The sequence below is a fragment of the Mytilus galloprovincialis genome, chromosome 6 (genome assembly GCF_965363235.1).
Source record: "Mytilus galloprovincialis chromosome 6, xbMytGall1.hap1.1, whole genome shotgun sequence".
In the NCBI taxonomy this organism is placed as follows: domain Eukaryota; kingdom Metazoa; phylum Mollusca; class Bivalvia; order Mytilida; family Mytilidae; genus Mytilus; species Mytilus galloprovincialis.
Genome location: NC_134843.1, coordinates 4,319,905 through 4,338,480, shown reverse-complemented (window position 1 = coordinate 4,338,480; position 18,576 = coordinate 4,319,905). Strand labels below are relative to the sequence as shown.

General features: G+C 34.2%; 1 protein-coding gene across 6 annotated transcripts in view; it reads right to left on the bottom strand.

Annotated features, from left to right (window-relative positions):
• Positions 1–10,367: 10,367 nt before the first annotated feature.
• Positions 10,368–18,576, bottom strand: part of LOC143078748 (uncharacterized) — a 42,354-nt gene continuing 34,145 nt past the window's right edge. For 5 of the 6 annotated variants that reach the window (XM_076253698.1, XM_076253695.1, XM_076253697.1 and 2 more), the window contains 3 exons: positions 17,845–17,964; positions 17,295–17,466; positions 10,368–14,666 (listed from right to left, as the gene is read on the bottom strand). In XM_076253698.1, the coding sequence (XP_076109813.1) occupies positions 14,155–14,666; positions 17,295–17,466; positions 17,845–17,964 (804 nt within the window). In that variant the 3' untranslated portion in view covers positions 10,368–14,154. Of the gene's footprint in view, positions 14,667–17,294; positions 17,467–17,844; positions 17,965–18,576 lie in introns of those variants that run through there. The other variant, XR_012979257.1, reaches the window with a different exon arrangement.

Genomic DNA, 18,576 nt, shown 5'->3' with positions numbered 1-18,576 from the left:
CAAAATCACCAGACCGGAACAAAATTCCAACTTGATCTGTAACTTGTCATGATAGAGTTATAACCAATAAACTGCTATCACAGAGATATGTCTCGCTTTTTGTAATTTCGATAATGTAAATGTTGAAATTAAAAAAGCAACACTTTAACTTGTAAGTTTTGCAAATATTTAAAGTCAATGAACCATGTTTACCAAATACCATTGACCTATCATAAGTAGTTCCCTTTAAACAGACCTAAACACACACTTATACATGTAAACTAAGCAAAATTTCAAAGTCAATTATCCATAACTGAGGGAGCGTGGTCAAATAATCTCCATGGTTATTGAGATATGCCAATGTTAATACAACTGCATACCAAATATCATTGACCTACCACTAGTGGTTCCCCATTAAACAACCTAATCACAAACTAATACATGAAACTGACTTAGCAAAAGTTTCAAAGTCAATTAACCGTGACTGAGGGAGGAGGGCCAACAAATCTCCATGGAATTGAGATATGTCAATACAATGCTTATACAACAGTATACCAATTACATTTAACTTACCACTAGTGGTTCCCAATAAACTGACCTAATCAGAAACTAATACATGAAAACTAAGGAAAAATTTCAAAGTCAATAGACCATGACAGAGGGGGTGGCGCCAAATAATCTCCATGAAAATGAGATATGCCAAAGCTCATACACCTGCATACCAATTATCATTAACTTACAACTAGTGGTTCCCCATAAACTGACCTAATCACAAACTAATACATGATAACTAAGCAAATGTTTCAAAGTCAATAGACCATGACTAAGGGGGACAGGGCCAAATAATTTCAATGGTAATGAGATGTGTCAATGCTAATACAACTGCATACCAAATATCTTTGACTTACCACTAGTGGTTCATCATAAACTAGACCTAATCACAAACTAATATACATTGTTGACGTTGACGCCGGAAACAGAATACCTATGTCTCGCTTTTTGACTCCGTCAAGCGAGACAATTATCAAATCAATAATATCTTCAAGAATAACAAACAAACCTACCACTAAATGCTTCAAACAATTAACCTAAGAAAATCCAAATGTCATTTTGTCTTTTAAAAAATTATAGTTATTTTCCTTTGAACTTGATCTGTAACTTGTCATGATAAAACAATAAACCAAATATCAAATCAAATATCTTCAAGCATGAAGAATAAAAACCTGGAAAACTGATGTGTCGGACTGATAGATGGACGGGTGTTGCTAAACGGCGGAAACGGAAAACGGAACGGAAACGGAAAACGGAACGGAAACGGAAAACGGAAACAGAAAGAATTAACACTCACATCTTTTCTTTTTGGTAATTTTATCTACATAGGCATGTTTTATATAGTATTACACATGTTCCCAAGAAAAAGAAAAAACCCAGAGGAATGAATTTAAAAGATTTCAAAGCATAAAGTATTGAAATAATTACAAGGAGATGATGAGACTATGTTTTTGAAATATTTGATAAGGTCATGTGTACGACGTTCATGCGATTCCGGATAGTCTGTTCGACTTTTTATTTTTCTTTATTAAATTTTGATCAATGTCAATAAGATAGCAACCCAACAACGTTGTTCTACATTGGTGATTTTCGTTGTATCTTTTCTTGTATAATAATAATGGAAAGAAAACCTAAAAGAAAAATAGGACAATGGTGTATGGACAAAATCCAATATGGAAACTACAATAGAAACTTGTATATACTTTATTTTTATGAAAACAATTGACAAATTCTCTCACTATACAAAGCCTTTCTCAACATTTACAATACTCAAGGATTTGTATAGTAAATCCTTGCAATACTGATGTATGTTCAGTGTTTGGTATCAAGTTACATAGATAAAACATTATATCTTTTAGAATTTAAATCAATTAATACGAATTGATGTGCAAAAAGTGGCGAACAATTAGTAGCCTACATGGATATACATTATTTGCATAGTGCCCTCACCAAGTTAGTCGTAGTCATATCTTAGGTTTCAAAATCAAATTGTTCACGCTGCTTTAAATATCATGCCGCTTAATTCTTCTCTGAATACTCAATACCTCTCAAGCAGCCGTGAATTTTGTTTCATAATATTACGAGTGAAAATAGTGTCACTCATTCAGTATGCTGTTTTTCTATAGAAGAAAACATCAAGAAAGATAGGCGAAAAATACCAAAGGGTTATTCCAACTCAGAAGTCGAAAACAAACCGTCAACGCCATGACTAAAAAAGAAAAAAAAGGCCAAAAAGACCAAAAGACAAACAGATTAACAATTGTACATAAAACACAACATATAAACTAAAGGCTGAGCAACACGAACCCTACCCAAAACTTTGGATGATCTCAGCTGCTCCGGAAGGGTAAATAGATCCAGCTTCACATGTTACACCCGTTAACATAGACATGTACTTATATCTATTCACACAAGAGGAATATTGAAATTTGAAAGTTACTTTTAATTTTGGTAGTTTTTAATGATTTTGGTGCTATGTGCAACTGAAAACTCATTCTGCTCTGTTCTTTTTTATGAATGAAATTATACTTTATTTCGCACTACGCATCTGATCATCTGGATGTTTCTACTGGCCATACACCCGATTTTCCAAGATATCACTGATATCATTTACTAAATAACACCTGACCAGAACAGTCCCATGAGATACCCCAGAATCAATGGCCTGTTGTACGGGGCGCCGAATGGGACTCTTGTGGTTTTGTACAAAATTCAATTTTGTCATTAACAAAATCATTTTTGTCTTACAAAACTATGTGATACAGACTTGTTTCATTTTTGTCATCACAAAATCCATTTTTGTAGACAAAATTCATTTTTGTTATGACAAAAGTGAATTTTGTCAAAAAGGTATGCAAATATAAACTCATTTGCATACAAAATTGACTTTTGTTACCTTATATGGAAATTAAAACACAAAATCAATTGTGTAAGACAAAATTGACTTTTGTTAATTTTGTGAGACAAAATTCACTTTTGTCTCACAAATATCTCACAAAATTGAATTTTGTCTCACAAAAGTCACTTTTGTCTCACAGAAGTCACTTTTGTCTCACAAAAGTCACTTTTGTCTCACAAAAGTCACTTTTGTCTCACAAAAGTCACTTTTGTCTCACAAAAGTCACTTTTGTCTCACAAAAGTCACTTTTGTCTCACAAAAGTCACTTTTGTCTCACAAAAGTGAATTTTGTCTCACAAAAGTCAATTTTGTCTCACAAAAGTGAATTTTGTTGAGACAAAAGTGAATTTTGTCTCACAAAAGTCACTTTTGTCTCACAAAAGTGAATTTTGTCTCACAAAAGTCACTTTTGTCTCACAAAAGTGAATTTTGTCTCACAAAAGTCAATTTTGTCTCACAAAACTCAATTTTGTCTCACAAAAGTCAATTTTGTATGCAAATTTGGATCTGCACTTGAATTATCTCGTCACGATTTTGCAAGAAGGCCTCTCATTGGATATAGAGAATGCGGGTTTCGCAGGTTCAAGGTCATATATGGATGATGCACTATTCCGCAAAAGTAAGTAATACCTAATGAAGTTTATATATGATATTCTGTGCAGGACGTCATATTATTCTAGTATGACGTCCTTCTTTTGCTTTAATGTCAACAAATCCATGTTACTTAGGGATGCACGTAAATGACGTCAAAATTGAACTTTCGATGTCACTGGTTTTTCAAAAGACGATCGAAAAAAAAAAATGCTGGTGCTTTTTGAAAATAGAATTAAAAAAAAATAAAGTAAATAAACATGACCTCTCCTTCATAAAGAAGCCTCTGGACCCCCTTCTCCAATTTCAGATTTTTCTGACCCCTCTACCTTTTCCATATCGGATAAATAATCGTACATACATGTTGTATTTCATTGTTTTTAGAAGAAGATATAATGTCTAAATAAACAAAAAAACTCATGTTTTAGGTTTACTTTTCCCCGACTGAAATAGAGATTACTTAGTTTTATTATATTTTAATATGCTTTGGTGTAATTTCCATTTGTAGGTTAAACCATATTTTAATTTTCAAACTGATAACGATGGCCTCAACAAGTAGCCTGCCTGACGAAAACATAAATATAGACAGGCTACAAAAGTTTTTAGATGAAGATATGCCAATCACGCAGATTGCACAAGACTTCAATGTGTGTACAAAAACAATCTACAGACGAATGAAGAGTTTTGGAATAACGAGAATACCATTCTCTGATATCAATGATGACGATCTGGTAGATATTGTGATAGAGATCAAACAAAATCACCCAAACGATGGCGAGGCTCTGTTGGATGGTCACCTCAAGGCCCGTACCCCTCCTATCAAGATCCAGCGCTGGAGACTAAGAGCTGCTATTCATTTTGTTGATAGTGCCGGGGTTCAGGCTCGGCGGACGGTTACAATTAAACGTCGCCAGTACTCTGTGCCATGTCCACATTATCTGTGGCACATTGATGGAAATCATAAGCTGATAAAGTGGAAAATGGTAATCCATGGAGGTAAGATGAATGTTAATATCAAGAGAGTACCTATGTACGTATAATAGTCGGGACTTATGTTACCTTTGTTCGTTCGTCAGTCGGTCACACTTTGGTTAAGTTCCTGGTTTAGGTCCATATCTTGGGTACTACATGTAGTAGAGCAATGATAGTTTAACACCGTATGAGTCTTGGGTAGTACAACACTACCCATTATGAATTAGGTCATTGTGACATACATTTTACGCAACAACGACTTTGGTTAAATTTTGGTTAAGGTCCATCACTCAGGCACTACAAGTAGCAGAGTAATGTTATTTGACCGGTATATGTGTCTTTGGTGGTACAACACCACCCACTATGAATTAGGTCATTTGATAAAAAATGACGTCGGTTAAGTTGTTGGTTCGAGTGCATATCTCAGGCACCTCAAGTAGTTGAGCAATTATATTTGATCAGTAGATATATGTCTTGGGTTGTACAAAACTACCCACTATAAACTAGGTCATTGTGACCTACATTTTACAAATGACATTTGACAAGTAGATGGGTCTTGGGTAGTGCAACACCACCCACTATGAATTAGGTCTTTGCAACCTACATTTTATGCATAAACGACTTTAGTTAAGTTCTTAGTTTAGGTAAATATCTCGGGCATCACACATAAAAGAGCTGTCATGATATCTGACCAGCATACGTGTTTTGGGTTGCAGGACACCACCTACATTGCGTATATATATCACTTTTTTAATTTCTTGGTTAAGGACCATATCTCCGGTTCTCAATCATTCTCGTTTAAATAATCTGATGTACAGTAGTTGTCGTTTGTTTATGTGATATATACGTGTTTCTCGTTTCTAGTTTCTCTTTTTTTTTATATAGATTAGACCGTTGGTTTTCCCGTTTGAATGGGTTTACACTATTAATTTTGGGGCCCTTAATAGCGTGATGTTCGGTGTGAGCCTAGGCCCCGTGTTGAAGGCCGTACACCAACCTATTTATATATATAATGGTTAACTTTTTTTTTTAATTGTTATTTGGATAGAGAGTTGTCTCATTGGCACTTACATCACATCTTCCTATATCTATTTGGGGGTCCAAAAATCGGGAAAAATAAATGTAGTAAAATCTAAGGAATTTTGAATGCATTTGAAATCATTAATGTGGAGATTGCTAGGCGAAAAAAGTCAAAGTATTGGTAACATGAAATTAACATTTTTTTTTATTCCTGAAACTTTGAAGATCTTTGAAGAATTACTTGTAACGTACAAATTTATCACACTACATAGAAACTACTAAATACCAAGACTCGATTACAGAATATTTATAACTATTATTCAATTTTAAAGTATCAGTAACGTAGGAATCATTAAAAATCTTGACAAAATAATATGGTGGCCGGATGCGGCCATTTCGTCTTTTCATGTTTTCGCGTTTTCTCCTTTCACTTTCACGCGAAATCGAGAAATCGAGAAAGCGAAAACGCGAAATCGAATAATCAAGAAAGCAAAAACGCGAAAACGCGAAATCGGGAAATCGAGAAAGCGAAATCTAGAAAACGCGAAATGAAATAGATTTCTCTATTTCGCGTTTTCGCGTTTTCGCGTTTTTGCTTTCTCGATTTCGCGTTTTCGCTTTCTCGATTTCTGGCCATGATTTCCCGATTTCCCGATTTCGGGTGAAATTGAAAGGAGAAAACGCGAAAACACGAAAAGACGAAATGGCCGCATCCGGCCACCATAACATATTTAAATTTCACAATTCGTTATTCAACCGAGTACAATTTATTATATTATTGTTTCTTTGTTTATGATATCAAAGGTGAGATTTAATCATCAGCAAACCTTTGTAAATGATTGTTTATGCTCAATTATTGTCAATCTTGACATGCAGAATAAAGGGATAACAATGTACTTCACAAACCCTAACTTTTCAGTGAGTCGTGATATTGAGCTGTATGATGGCTCATTAAAATTCTATAATTTTAAGAATTATTTAAAACATTTATTTATGTACTTTTATTTAAAATATTTGAATGCTGAGAGTATAATTTTGTCAATAGTGGATGCATGGTATAACTTGATGAGATTGACCGCTCTACAATTAGGAGTGCAATAATAAATAAATAGTTGATGTGGGGTTAGGTAAGGAGAACGATCCCGATACTGGTCACTGTCACAATACTGGGTCAGAGGCGGATCCAGAAATGTGGGGACCCGCTCCTGTGATTCCCTATATCAGCAACCATTTTTTCCCCCAAAAAGGATGGGGCCCGGGCCCCCTGTCCCCTAAATTCGCCTCTGTGGGTCATTTATTATACCAGTTTTGGCACTACTGGATTCCCAGTAATTGTATCTTCCAGTATTGTCAATTATTTATATATTCAGTTAATTTTCAGGTATTGATGGGTTTACCAGACTAGTGGTGTTCATGAATATATCCAATAATAACAAAGCCACAACTGTTCACAGAGGGTTTATTGCTGCTACCGAGCAGTTCAACTGGCCAATTCGATTAAGGACAGACTTTGGAGGAGAAAACGAGCTAATTTGGCAGGCTATTCTTGATAAGCGTGGACCTCGTTCAGCATTAGTAGGTAGTTCTGTCCACAACCAGCCGATTGAACAATTATGGGGCATTATAAATGACAGGGTGACATTGCCATTCAAGGTACTCTTTGATTCAATGGCTAGAGATGGTTTACTGAATACAGACAATGATACGGACATTATGTGCCTTCACTGGGTATTTCTACCCTTAATACAGGCCAACCTTACAAGGGAAGTGTTGGCACTTAACAAGCGGAAGATTTCAACAGAACATCAGCGATCACCTTGCCAGCTCGAAATTCAGTTTATGCACCTCAAAGCAGCTTATGAAAACAAGCCCATCGAGCAACATGAAGGTGTGGTCTGCTCATACCAAGATCCTGATGACTTGGCTCGCCCATTACAACATGTTAGGTGTGACGAGTTTGAACGATTCCCAGCAGAACTCCGTGAGGAACTCTGTGCACTAGGCACAGCTTTAGAAATAAGAGATGGACGTCGGTTGTATTTAGAAGTCGTGTCAACTATTGAAAAGTATTTGCTTCGTACATAAGAACAATTTCATGAAAAGATAAACAAGAACAGAAGTCTGAATATTTGAAAAGTGTGTATTTTACAACTACTGGTATGTAATCGGTGTCATGTAATCTTGTAAATTGTGCAGATTAAAGTTTTTTGAAGTAGATAAAACTAAGCAAGATATAAAAAATAATTTTACCAAAAGAGATTTCTTGTCACAAAGAATATGTATGTGAAATAAAAAAAAAAAACACTATCGTAAGAACAAGGTTCTAGTTTTTCTGCACACAGACTGATTGTATAACATTTGTCCCGGCAACCTATAAGTTACAGGTACTGGCTATGATTACTTCGGAAAAGTAACAATAAGAAAATATTCAGATTACTTCGCTCACTAAATGCTGGTATGTAACGTCGGTACAATTTGGGGGATTATATTATTAACAAGAGTGCACACACTGAAATGTCTCGCCTTCTTTTCTAATCATTGATATTTTGTTGATAGTCCTAAGTATAAAGCTTTATTACAACTGTCACTTAAACTTAACATTAACCAAGATGGCTTAAACAAAGACCAATAAACCATGAAAATTAGGTCAATGTCAGATGAACCATGCCAGGCAGACATATACAGCTAACAATGCTTCCATACAACAAATATAGTTGACCAATTACTTAAAGTTTAAGAAAAATAGACCAACACACACAAACTTAACACTGTGCAATGAACTGTGAAATTGAGGTCATGGTCAAATAAAACCTGCGGGACTGATATTTAGATCATAATATATTTCAGTACACCAAATATAGTTGACCTTTGGCATATAATATTAGATAAAAAGACCAAAACTTAAAAAAATAACTTTGACCACTGAACCATGAAAATGAGGTCAAGGTCAGATGACATCTGCCAGGTAGACAAGGCTCCGTGTTGAAGGCCGTACTTTAACCTATAATGGTTTAATTTTTAAATTGTTATTTGGATGGAGAGTTGTCTCATTGGCACTCACACCACATCTTCCTATATCTATGTACACCTTTCAGTCATTCCATACAACAAATATAGTAGACCTATTGCATAAAATATGAGAAAAACATACCAAAACACAAAACCTTTACTATAACCACTCAACCATGAAAATGAGGTCAAGGTCAGGTGACATCTGCCAGTTGGACATGTACACCTTACAGTCCTTCCATACACCAAATATACTAGCCCTATTGCTTATAGTATCTGAGATATGGACTTGACCACCAAAACTTAACCTTGTTCACTGATCCATGAAATAAGGTCGAGGTCAAGTGAAAACTGTCTGACGGGCATGAGGACCTTGCAAAGTACGCACATACCAAATATAGTTATCCTATTACTTATAATAATAGAGAATTCAACATTACAAAATTTCTGAACTTTTTTTCAAGTGGTCACTGAACCATGAAAATGAGGTCAAGGACATTGGACATTTGACTGACGGAAACTTCGTAACATAAGGCATCAATATACAAAGTATGAAGCATCCAGGTCTTTCACCTTCTAAAATATTAACCTTTTAAGAAGTGAGCTAACACCGCCGCCGGATCACTATCCCTTTGTCGAGCTTTCTGCAACAAAAGTTGCAGGCTCGACAAAAATCACAGAAAAAAGAAAGATTTATAGAAAAATATAATTTATTACTGGTAGGAAATACAAAACGACAAAGATAAAGATGTAAAATATTGCAATTCATTTATTAAGGATAACATTACCGACATATCCAAAATGTGCAAAAACATTCTCTTTAATTTGTGTTTACTTGTGAGTGAAAATGTACTTTTATAGACAATGTATTTACCCTTTACCCTCTTCCGAAGTCGAAGGTTTTCGGATTCATTTGGTTATTCAGAGTAGCGGATCGACAGCGCTAGACTTGGGAAGATGACCCTTTATCTGCAATGACTAACTATATATTTCAACACAGTGAGCCAACAGTATTTTATGTCTCAGTTTGTCGTACATGGGAATAACAACAAGAGGAAGTAACTGTACATAACCTATGTTTTTGTTACACCCAGAAATATTCGATTCCTTTCCCTACAATGCATACCCATGCCGGTATGCATTTAGTCTGCTAATCAATCCTAATATTTTTTTTATTTTTACTACTCAAGAGTAATCGTAGCCTGGCAGTGCCCAAGTTATTTTTTTTGTTCGCCTCAAGGTGCAAGCGTCTATGTCTCCATTCAAGTTAACGTCCGAGTTCATATCTCAGCAACTATACATGGAAGGATCATGTAACCTTGCGTGCACATGTATGCGCTAGGGATGAAACATCAGCATCCAGTCAAAATTAAGTCGTTGTGACCTACATTTTCCGCTTGAATGAATGACTTACTTAATTTACATTAAAGTTTACATCGAAGTTCATATCTCAGCAATTCACATTATAGGATCATGCTTTGACCTTGCATGTGCATGCATTGGGATGATACATCTGCATCCAGACAAAGTTATGTCACTGTGACCTACATTTCCCGTACATTTACATCTGAGTTCATATCTCAGCAACTATGCATGATCGGATCATGTATGCTTTAGGGGTGGTACATGAGCAGAATTTGCTTTTTGTCTACAATTGGGTGGACCGTGGGTATGAACTATATTTTACAATTGAATGATTTACTTTCAACTGATGTTCCATAAAGAGGTAAACTTTGTAATTGTTGATTACCAATCTTTTCACTTTGCCAGCCATACTCTCAAATTGAAGCCAAGGAAATGTTATGCCTTGAAGGATTTAATGTATATAAATCAATTCAACAACATAGAAATTACCGTACAGTTTATTATTATAAATCAATGCATATTCAAAAAAACATCAGATAACAACTTCAAACATAAATGATAATCAAAACAACATTTATACATTCAAAAGTTTTAAGTTTAATGTAACTCATAATATTGTGATATGATTGATATTTCGAGTAATGCATTCTAATATGATTTGCTGTAATTGCTTTATGGCTAAACTCTGTTTAAATGCTCAATAAACCACTTTTCGTAGCTGCGCATTTTAATACTTTTGTTTGTGGTGGATTACAATAAGATGTGTTGTTTATATAGATATTGTTTCCTGAAAAAGTTAATTTGTTGTCATTTTAAGATGACCTGGTCCTTTATATTCATTATTTAACCACTAACTACCGCTCAGGGTTAAGGTAGTTTTTTTTTTTTTTGGGGGGGGGGGGGGGGGGGGGGGGTCTTGATCATTGCCATATAATGTGAACAAGATTTTGTATAATAAAACTTTGTTCAATGAGCAATCAAAATTTGCAAAGAAACTTTGGGGTCAGGGATATACTTTAAAAGATACAGAGCTTTAAAAATGGACCATGTTTGGGACTTTTACCTTTTACATATGCATTAATAATCAACAATCAAGGTCCTAGTAGCGAAAAGAAGGAGCAAGGGTACTGGTTGTGGAATTATAAACCCACTTGTCATGTTTTGTTTTTAGGTGTAATATTTGTTTTGAACAAAATTAAGTTCTGACAACCTATGTCACAGTTAACATAAATGAAATCATCCTTTAAAATTCTTGATTTTACCCTGGATATGGAAATACCGAAATTTTACAACTAAGGTGATATAACTCTCAAACAGGACAAAGAATATTCCTCAAACTTTTAAGTATATGTTGATTTAATAGATAGCTTCAAATTAGAGTCATAAAAATTGATATGTCAAAAGTTACAGCATAAAATATATAGTAATTTGTGTTTGGCAGGAAAGGGGAGATAATACTTTCAAAGTAATTTTCTGCAAAAATATAAATATTTTGTTACCTATATAGTCAAAGAACTTTCTAGAATAGTAGCCTTACATAATATGCTTATAAAATATTACTAATTAATACATTGGTCCATTGCTTATATTTTGTGGAAAGTGAAGTAAAACAAAGGCACTCCTGCACAATATATGCGAATTATTTCCCTTTTTTGTAAAATCCAAAAAATGTACAATTTTACAAATTAAGCATTAATTCAATATGATTCGTGTATTTTTCAAATCAAATATATTATTTTTGATATTTTGTACCAATAATCATAACAAAAGTATATTGGTTATGAATAATTCCAAATTGCGCAGATTGGATGCGCAAGGCTATCATCCTTAATTAACTACCTTAAATGGGAATATCAAGGCCATGTTAAAATTTCCAACAAATAAAATTATTTCTTAAATAACAGATAGTTCTTAAAATTTGAATCAAAACATAAATGAATGTAAAGCAATGTAAACATAACTGAAGCATGAAAGATGCCCGTCATGTGCTAGCACTACTAGGTATATCCCCCCTCAAAGTTGGACAGCAGTTAGAGAACCTTTGTGAGCATGCTCACATACCCCACGCCCCCATATTCTCACTGGACACACAAAATCTTCACAGATTCCTAAGGTCAAAGACTCATAACTCTACAAAAGTCAACTGATAAAATATTTCTTGTGGATATGCACATTTACATATTATGTCCTCATTAACTACAAAGTTTCATGAAATTCTGATGTGTGGTTTCAGAGGAGTTGTGATGACAAACTGTTGCAGTATTAAATTTCAGCGAAAATTCAAAGTTAAAGGGGCATAACTCCCAGAAAAAAAATTTAATCATGGTTTCCTGTCAATATGCACATCTACAAAGTTTCACGTAATTCTGTTGTGTGGTTTCAGGGGAAATGCGATGACAAACTGTTGCAGAAGTATATTTAGGCAAAAATTACAAGTTAAAGAGCATTACTCCTAGAAAAAAAATAGAATCGAAATTTCCTGTAGATATGCACATCTACATCCTTATTATCTTCAAAGTTTCATGAAATTCTGTTGTGTGGTTTCAGAGGAGTTGTGATGACGAGAACAGAACTGAAGGACGGACAGAGAGAGTGATGAAAGACAGATGGACAGGTCAAAAACATTATACCCTCCGCAACTTTGTTACTTATGGTAAAATTAAAATGGCTTACTTCATGTAACTGATGAATGTGAAGCTATGTATCAAATTTTGATATCATTCCATTTTATTTTTTTGTTTGTGATGAAAGTTATCCATAAAACATCTCATTCACTGAAAAAAAACTCAATTCCAGCAAAGACAGGAAGTTGATGGTGGAGTGCATCAAAAATAGATTACAATGTACAATTGATCAATATGAAGATGTTTACCAATGGACAATGTACCATACTAGTCCAGTCAAATTAAGCTTTAACCTCGAACTAATTGCATCAGAAAATGTTTTAGTTCTAATCTATAGCATTAAGCCACAAATATAAACAGAAAAAAGTCCCATAAAATTTAACTTGAGGAAAGCTCAAAATCAGCATTTTTAATTTCCTATGGAAATTAACATTGGAAAGGGGAGATAACTAAAAACAAGTCTTTTTTTGTTGTCAATTTTTTGTTGATTTTCTTAAAATTCACATAAAGTATGAAACTTTGACGGGGTTATAAGTTCCTATTTGACTATATTATATAATCTTCTGCTCATGAAATGCACAAAACCAAAGTGTTATGGGTATTTTTTTTGCACATTTTTCATTAAAGAAATAGCAAATGTGTTGCTTTATGACCATTTTGAAATAATAATGTGAAAATTTGGTATGGTTTATTTCTGTAAATTATATTTGTTCGGCAACTTCTTTGTTTAAAGAAACTTTAAAGCCCAAAAAGAAGAATATATGCTTAATTATTTTTATGAAGTTTGATATTCTTTACCATGACAAGTTGAAAAAATTAATAAATGGTCAACTAATGAATTTTGAAATCTTGGTTGTAGCTTGATTAAAGATATGAAAACACTTTTAGAGCTGTTTGTTATTCTCTATATAGACGGCTAAAATATCAAGAATCAATACATTCTGATGAATAGAAACGGTAAAGTTATAATTTTGTTCCAATTTGTATTGATATTCCTTTTTTTTTGCAGACTTATCTCTCATTTTCAATGCAAATCTCCATAGGAATATTAAAATCGTGATTTTTTAGTCTTCCACAAATTAGATCTTGTTTGACTTTTTCTGTGTATATTTGGGGTATAATATGCTAAAGATTAAAACTAAAAAATCTTCTGTTGCAATAACTTTAAGGTTAAGGTCAAATTTATGCTCAATTGACTGGACTATAAAAGGCCTGGACAAAAATAAACTTCAAATTACGCCTTCATTTTCAGCAGTAAATCAGAAATACTTACGAGAAAACCATAATATATAAACACCATACATAAATTAACACAAACAAAAACTGTTCAACTGAAATTCAAACGAATTAATGCCACCTTTAATTGTGGAGTCTGTAACCGACTTCTAAAATACATTTACTTGCTTATGGCAACAAATAGTCAGAAGTAGTGCTCTGATGAGACTCAATGAGTACTGTAATACAATATGTATACATCAAAGGATGTTACACTGATTATTGATTGACTTATCTTTTTCTCCACACCAAAAAGCATCTATCAAAAAACCGAAACACATTTTTTGTGTTAATCTGTAACAAAAAATAATATAAAGTTTCTTTAATCAAATGGCAATTATTTTGCTGTAAAGGTTAAGATCTCACTATTCAGTCACTAAGACCGAACCCATCTCCCATTACCATCCACTTGCAGTAACGTTCCCCAGCTTTTCGAGTTTGTGCTTTTAAATCTAAGGGGAATGTTGCATTCAGCGCACAGGTGCTTATTTTTGGACTTTTGAAGTTGGGATCAAAGTGGATGAGTATTGGCTTATAAAATCCTCCTGGAGGTTCCATGGTGCTGCCGGTGAAGAAGCGCAAAACTTCCTCAGCTGAGATTTGCAAATCCTCCTTGGCAGGCTCATAGTCGCTACGTGGTGATTCTGATTTGCACAAAGCAAGCCCTGCGAACGCATCTTTTAGGAAGGACTTGAAATAGACATATGCCTTGTCCTCTTGTCTTGCCAGCTGAGAACCACATGCACCATACTTATTTAGCTTGAAGAGTTCTAAGAACTCGTTCTGGTTTTTTTTGGGAATGAGGTCAAGGCTCAAAAAATGCAATGCAGCTTCCTCTGCCTCTGGCGTTGATTTCCAGACTGAGAGGAATGGTTGCAGACCTGGAAAGAAAAAATAAATAAAATATTAGTCATACCACCTGCTTTCTTTTTTTTTCCTGCGGTAATGCGGAACAGGGACATAGCAATGCTAGCCTCCATGTGTCTGTCTGTCTATCACACTTTTGTAAGAGCTCTCATGCTGACATTACTCAACTGAATTTTATAAAATTTATACCACATGTTACTACCACTAATACCTTGGACAAGTTCCAACATCATCACTGTTCAATTATTTTGACAGGAGTTATGGGAGTTTATCAACTTTGTTTAGTAGGCTAATCATATTCCACCTAGTAGTTTCAGAGGAGTTAACGTTTGAAAAAGTTTAAGACAAAGGAAGAAAGAGGCAGAGTGATGGCAAAAGTTTACATAGGCTATTGGCCAGGTGTGCTAAAAACAACACTGAAATTTAGAAATAATCTGCAAATGCCAACTGGATGTCTGAGTGAGAACACTTCTGGACCCATTTTTCTCGATGGAGGTCTAGATCCTCAAATTTTTCCTTTTTATTATCTATAACTTTATACTTTTGCTATGATTTATTACAACACTGCTTTAAAAAAAATATTTTGGGGCTCCTTTTTTCTCAGCAGAAAGGGTCAGGATCCTTGAAAATTTAATTTTTGTAATCTACAAGTTAATATATTACAACCCCACTTTTTAACAATTTTTGATTTTCACCCTTTTGACATCTTTCTGCACAGCAGAAAAGGTTGGGATCCTCAAAAATATAATTTTAGTAAAGTATTACCTTTCCAATGATATATTACAACCCTACTTTTAAACAGCATTTGATTTTCCACCCTTTTGGGCCCCTTTTTTGTGTTCACATTGTCACGAGGAGCATTGTGTTGAAATTTGAAAAAGACTCAAGTCAATGGACAACAACAAACACAGACCTCATAACATAACTTTTTGTGGTCTTATAAAACTGAAATCAGAAGATAAGTTTATGAGTTGTTGCATAGACATTTGCAAAATGAACAACCTATAGGCTTTAATAGTGGAGTTCATGTTTTGCCATGGGAAACCCCTAAGTTCACAGTCATCAAACATGTCAAAATATAAAATAGTAGGAGACAGACTCTCAGAGAGTTTCAGTGAATTCTTTTGTGCAGCTAGGTAGATCACAAGTATATATTATTTGAGACATTTTTTTTTTATAATTTGCCAAAATGAAGATTTTACTATGCTCTTTTCAAAAATTTAATAAAAAGTAGGGGTCACTGTGCTATTTTTCAAGCTTTGAGTCTTTGAAAATTGCCAAAATTTGGTTAGTTTGTTCATGAAAAAATAGTGTGCATAAAAAGAATTTTGAAATAAATTGTAAGAAGAAAGGTTTCATAATATGTTTTAAGAAAATAAAAAGAAAACATGGTGTCACCGAACTTGATTTCTTGCTACAAGTAAAAATAAAAAAATTCCCATTAGCCCAGTATAAATTTTGTACTAAAAGAGTTATCTCCCCTTAAATGGCTCATTTTGAAAAAAAAAATGATTTTAAAACCACAAAAAATGATATTTGTTAAAGTATTTTGTACAATACAATTAATTTACAAATTTCCTTTAAATAGAAAAAAACATTCTAACCCATTGAATTGCAAATCTGTCTCCATATTTGCAGATTTAGGCAAATAACTAGACCGATTTTGTACTGTGATTGTACAATCCAAGATGGCAGTATACCATGAATCTACCTCAGGAGACTAAAGTAGATACAACATGTACACAATATATATATCATTAAATAAAATAGTAAAATAAGTTAATAGTTAACAGTTCCATTCAACTTAACTTTTTAACTTATTTCACTATTTTATTTAATGAATATATACATCTGCACATGTGAAAATTATTTTTTACGCCTATATAATATATATATACAAGTTAAGACTTCTCCACCCTATATATATATCTGAAAATATACAACTCGTTTAAACATCAACCTAACAATGTTAGATCTGTAAATTTGCTTTCACAATTTTTTTGTTCTTCCTTCGATGGGATTCGAACCCATGATACCGAGATATGGTGACACCAAATCGCCTGCACTGCAGCCGTCCCGCTAGACCTCATGAACATCTAGGCTTCATAAAAATGAAGCTTTCAGTGGCCAGGTGTTAACTTTCCACATCAGTTATATATATACACATATGTATATCCATGCATCTCCTCTCCATGCCTTATATATCATGTACTGTAGTACGCAGCTAGATTAAAACTGATGAGGAAAGGTAACACATGGCCATCGAAAGCTTTATTATTGTGAAGCCCAGGTGGTTGTGTGGTCTAGCAGGACGGCTGCAATTCAGGCGTTGTGGTGTCATGGTATCTCAGTAGCATGGGTTCGAATCCCGGCGAGGGAAGAACAAAAAAATTTGCGAAAGCAAACTCACAGATCTAACATTGTTGGGTTGATGTTTAGACGAGTTGTATACACATATATATATATACAACTCGTCTAAACATCAACCTAACAATGTTAGATCTGTTAATTTGCTTTTGCAAATTTTTGGTTCTTCCCTCGCCGGGATTCGAACCCATGCTACTGTGATATCGTGACACCAAATCGCCTGCACTGCAGCCGTCATGCTAGACCATATATATAAATCTCACTAACAAACTTGCCTCTCTGAAAATCCATGATGGCAGGCAACTGCATGGACAGCACATCTCTCCTGTAGAGGCCTCGGAGCCAGCATTTTCTGTCAGCCTCACACAGGGCTGAGGAAGGCTTCGAACAACCAATTGAAAGCCTATCCACAATGTCATATATCTCATCTAATTTGCAATTCAGAACCTGTAAAAAGACCATGGTAACATTAGAATGTAAATACTAAAACCTCCAATTATAAATTAACAGCCTTCCAAGAATGGTTGTAGCCAGTTGGTGTAAAGAATGACACTTTCCAAAAAAAAAAGTATTTTATATGAAAATCTGGAAAGAATGTGGATATTTATATCAGAGCTGTTCAAAATCTACCAGAATGTGGGAACCAAAGAGATATTACTTTGTGACCTCTGAAAAAACTTTTTCTCTCACAAGAACAAGTAACCACTGTGAAACATTTTAAAGAAGAAATATTTACCCTTATAATTACCACGTCAGAACTTCTTACCTATACAGAAAGTAATTACAATAGAATCTAAAAAAATTCTTTATATACCCCCTCTTTACCTTTTCTGCTAACTGTTGCTGCTCCTTTGTTTCAAAGTGTTGCTTTGTCACTTCTCCTAGACTGCCTTTAATAATAAACTTAGCTAAAGGCTCTGTAAATACAGGCAAGCCAACTGTGCCCTAAAATTAGTAGTATAGAATGTTAGCCTTGTAGTGCAGTGCTAAACACATGAAGTACAAACATGTACTAACCCCTAGGATAGTGTTATAATTGGTTTCTGACTATCCTGCCCAAATTCTTATTCTATACAATAATTTTTGTATACCTCCTACAAGTTCCTAGTATTATTGTTCAAAATGATGAAATACAAAACTCTGCAGATTATTAATAAATCTCTTACCAGTTTCCTCAAAATTCTGTTCTCTGAGTGCCACATTTATTTAGTCATGATGTCTCTGAATTTCTTATTAACTGATATTAATGAAATTGTCAAGTATGATAACAGCACATTACTGTTAAAAAAATAATTCATCTTCATACTGCTTGTAAAATGAATGCATGACCCTGAGTATGATGCTGCTCGACTTTCAGCATCAGGGTTATCTAAGTCACATATCAGAGGCATTGACAGTCAGAAGTTAGGTTGCTGAATGACAACAAAGTTACATCAATTCTAAAGCTTGCTGAAATGATAATTGGAAAAATGTTTACTGTGGAATCTTTATTGTTCGTTGGATACCAATTTTCGTGGGTTTCGTGAACCACAAATTCGAAATTCAAATGTCCAGTGA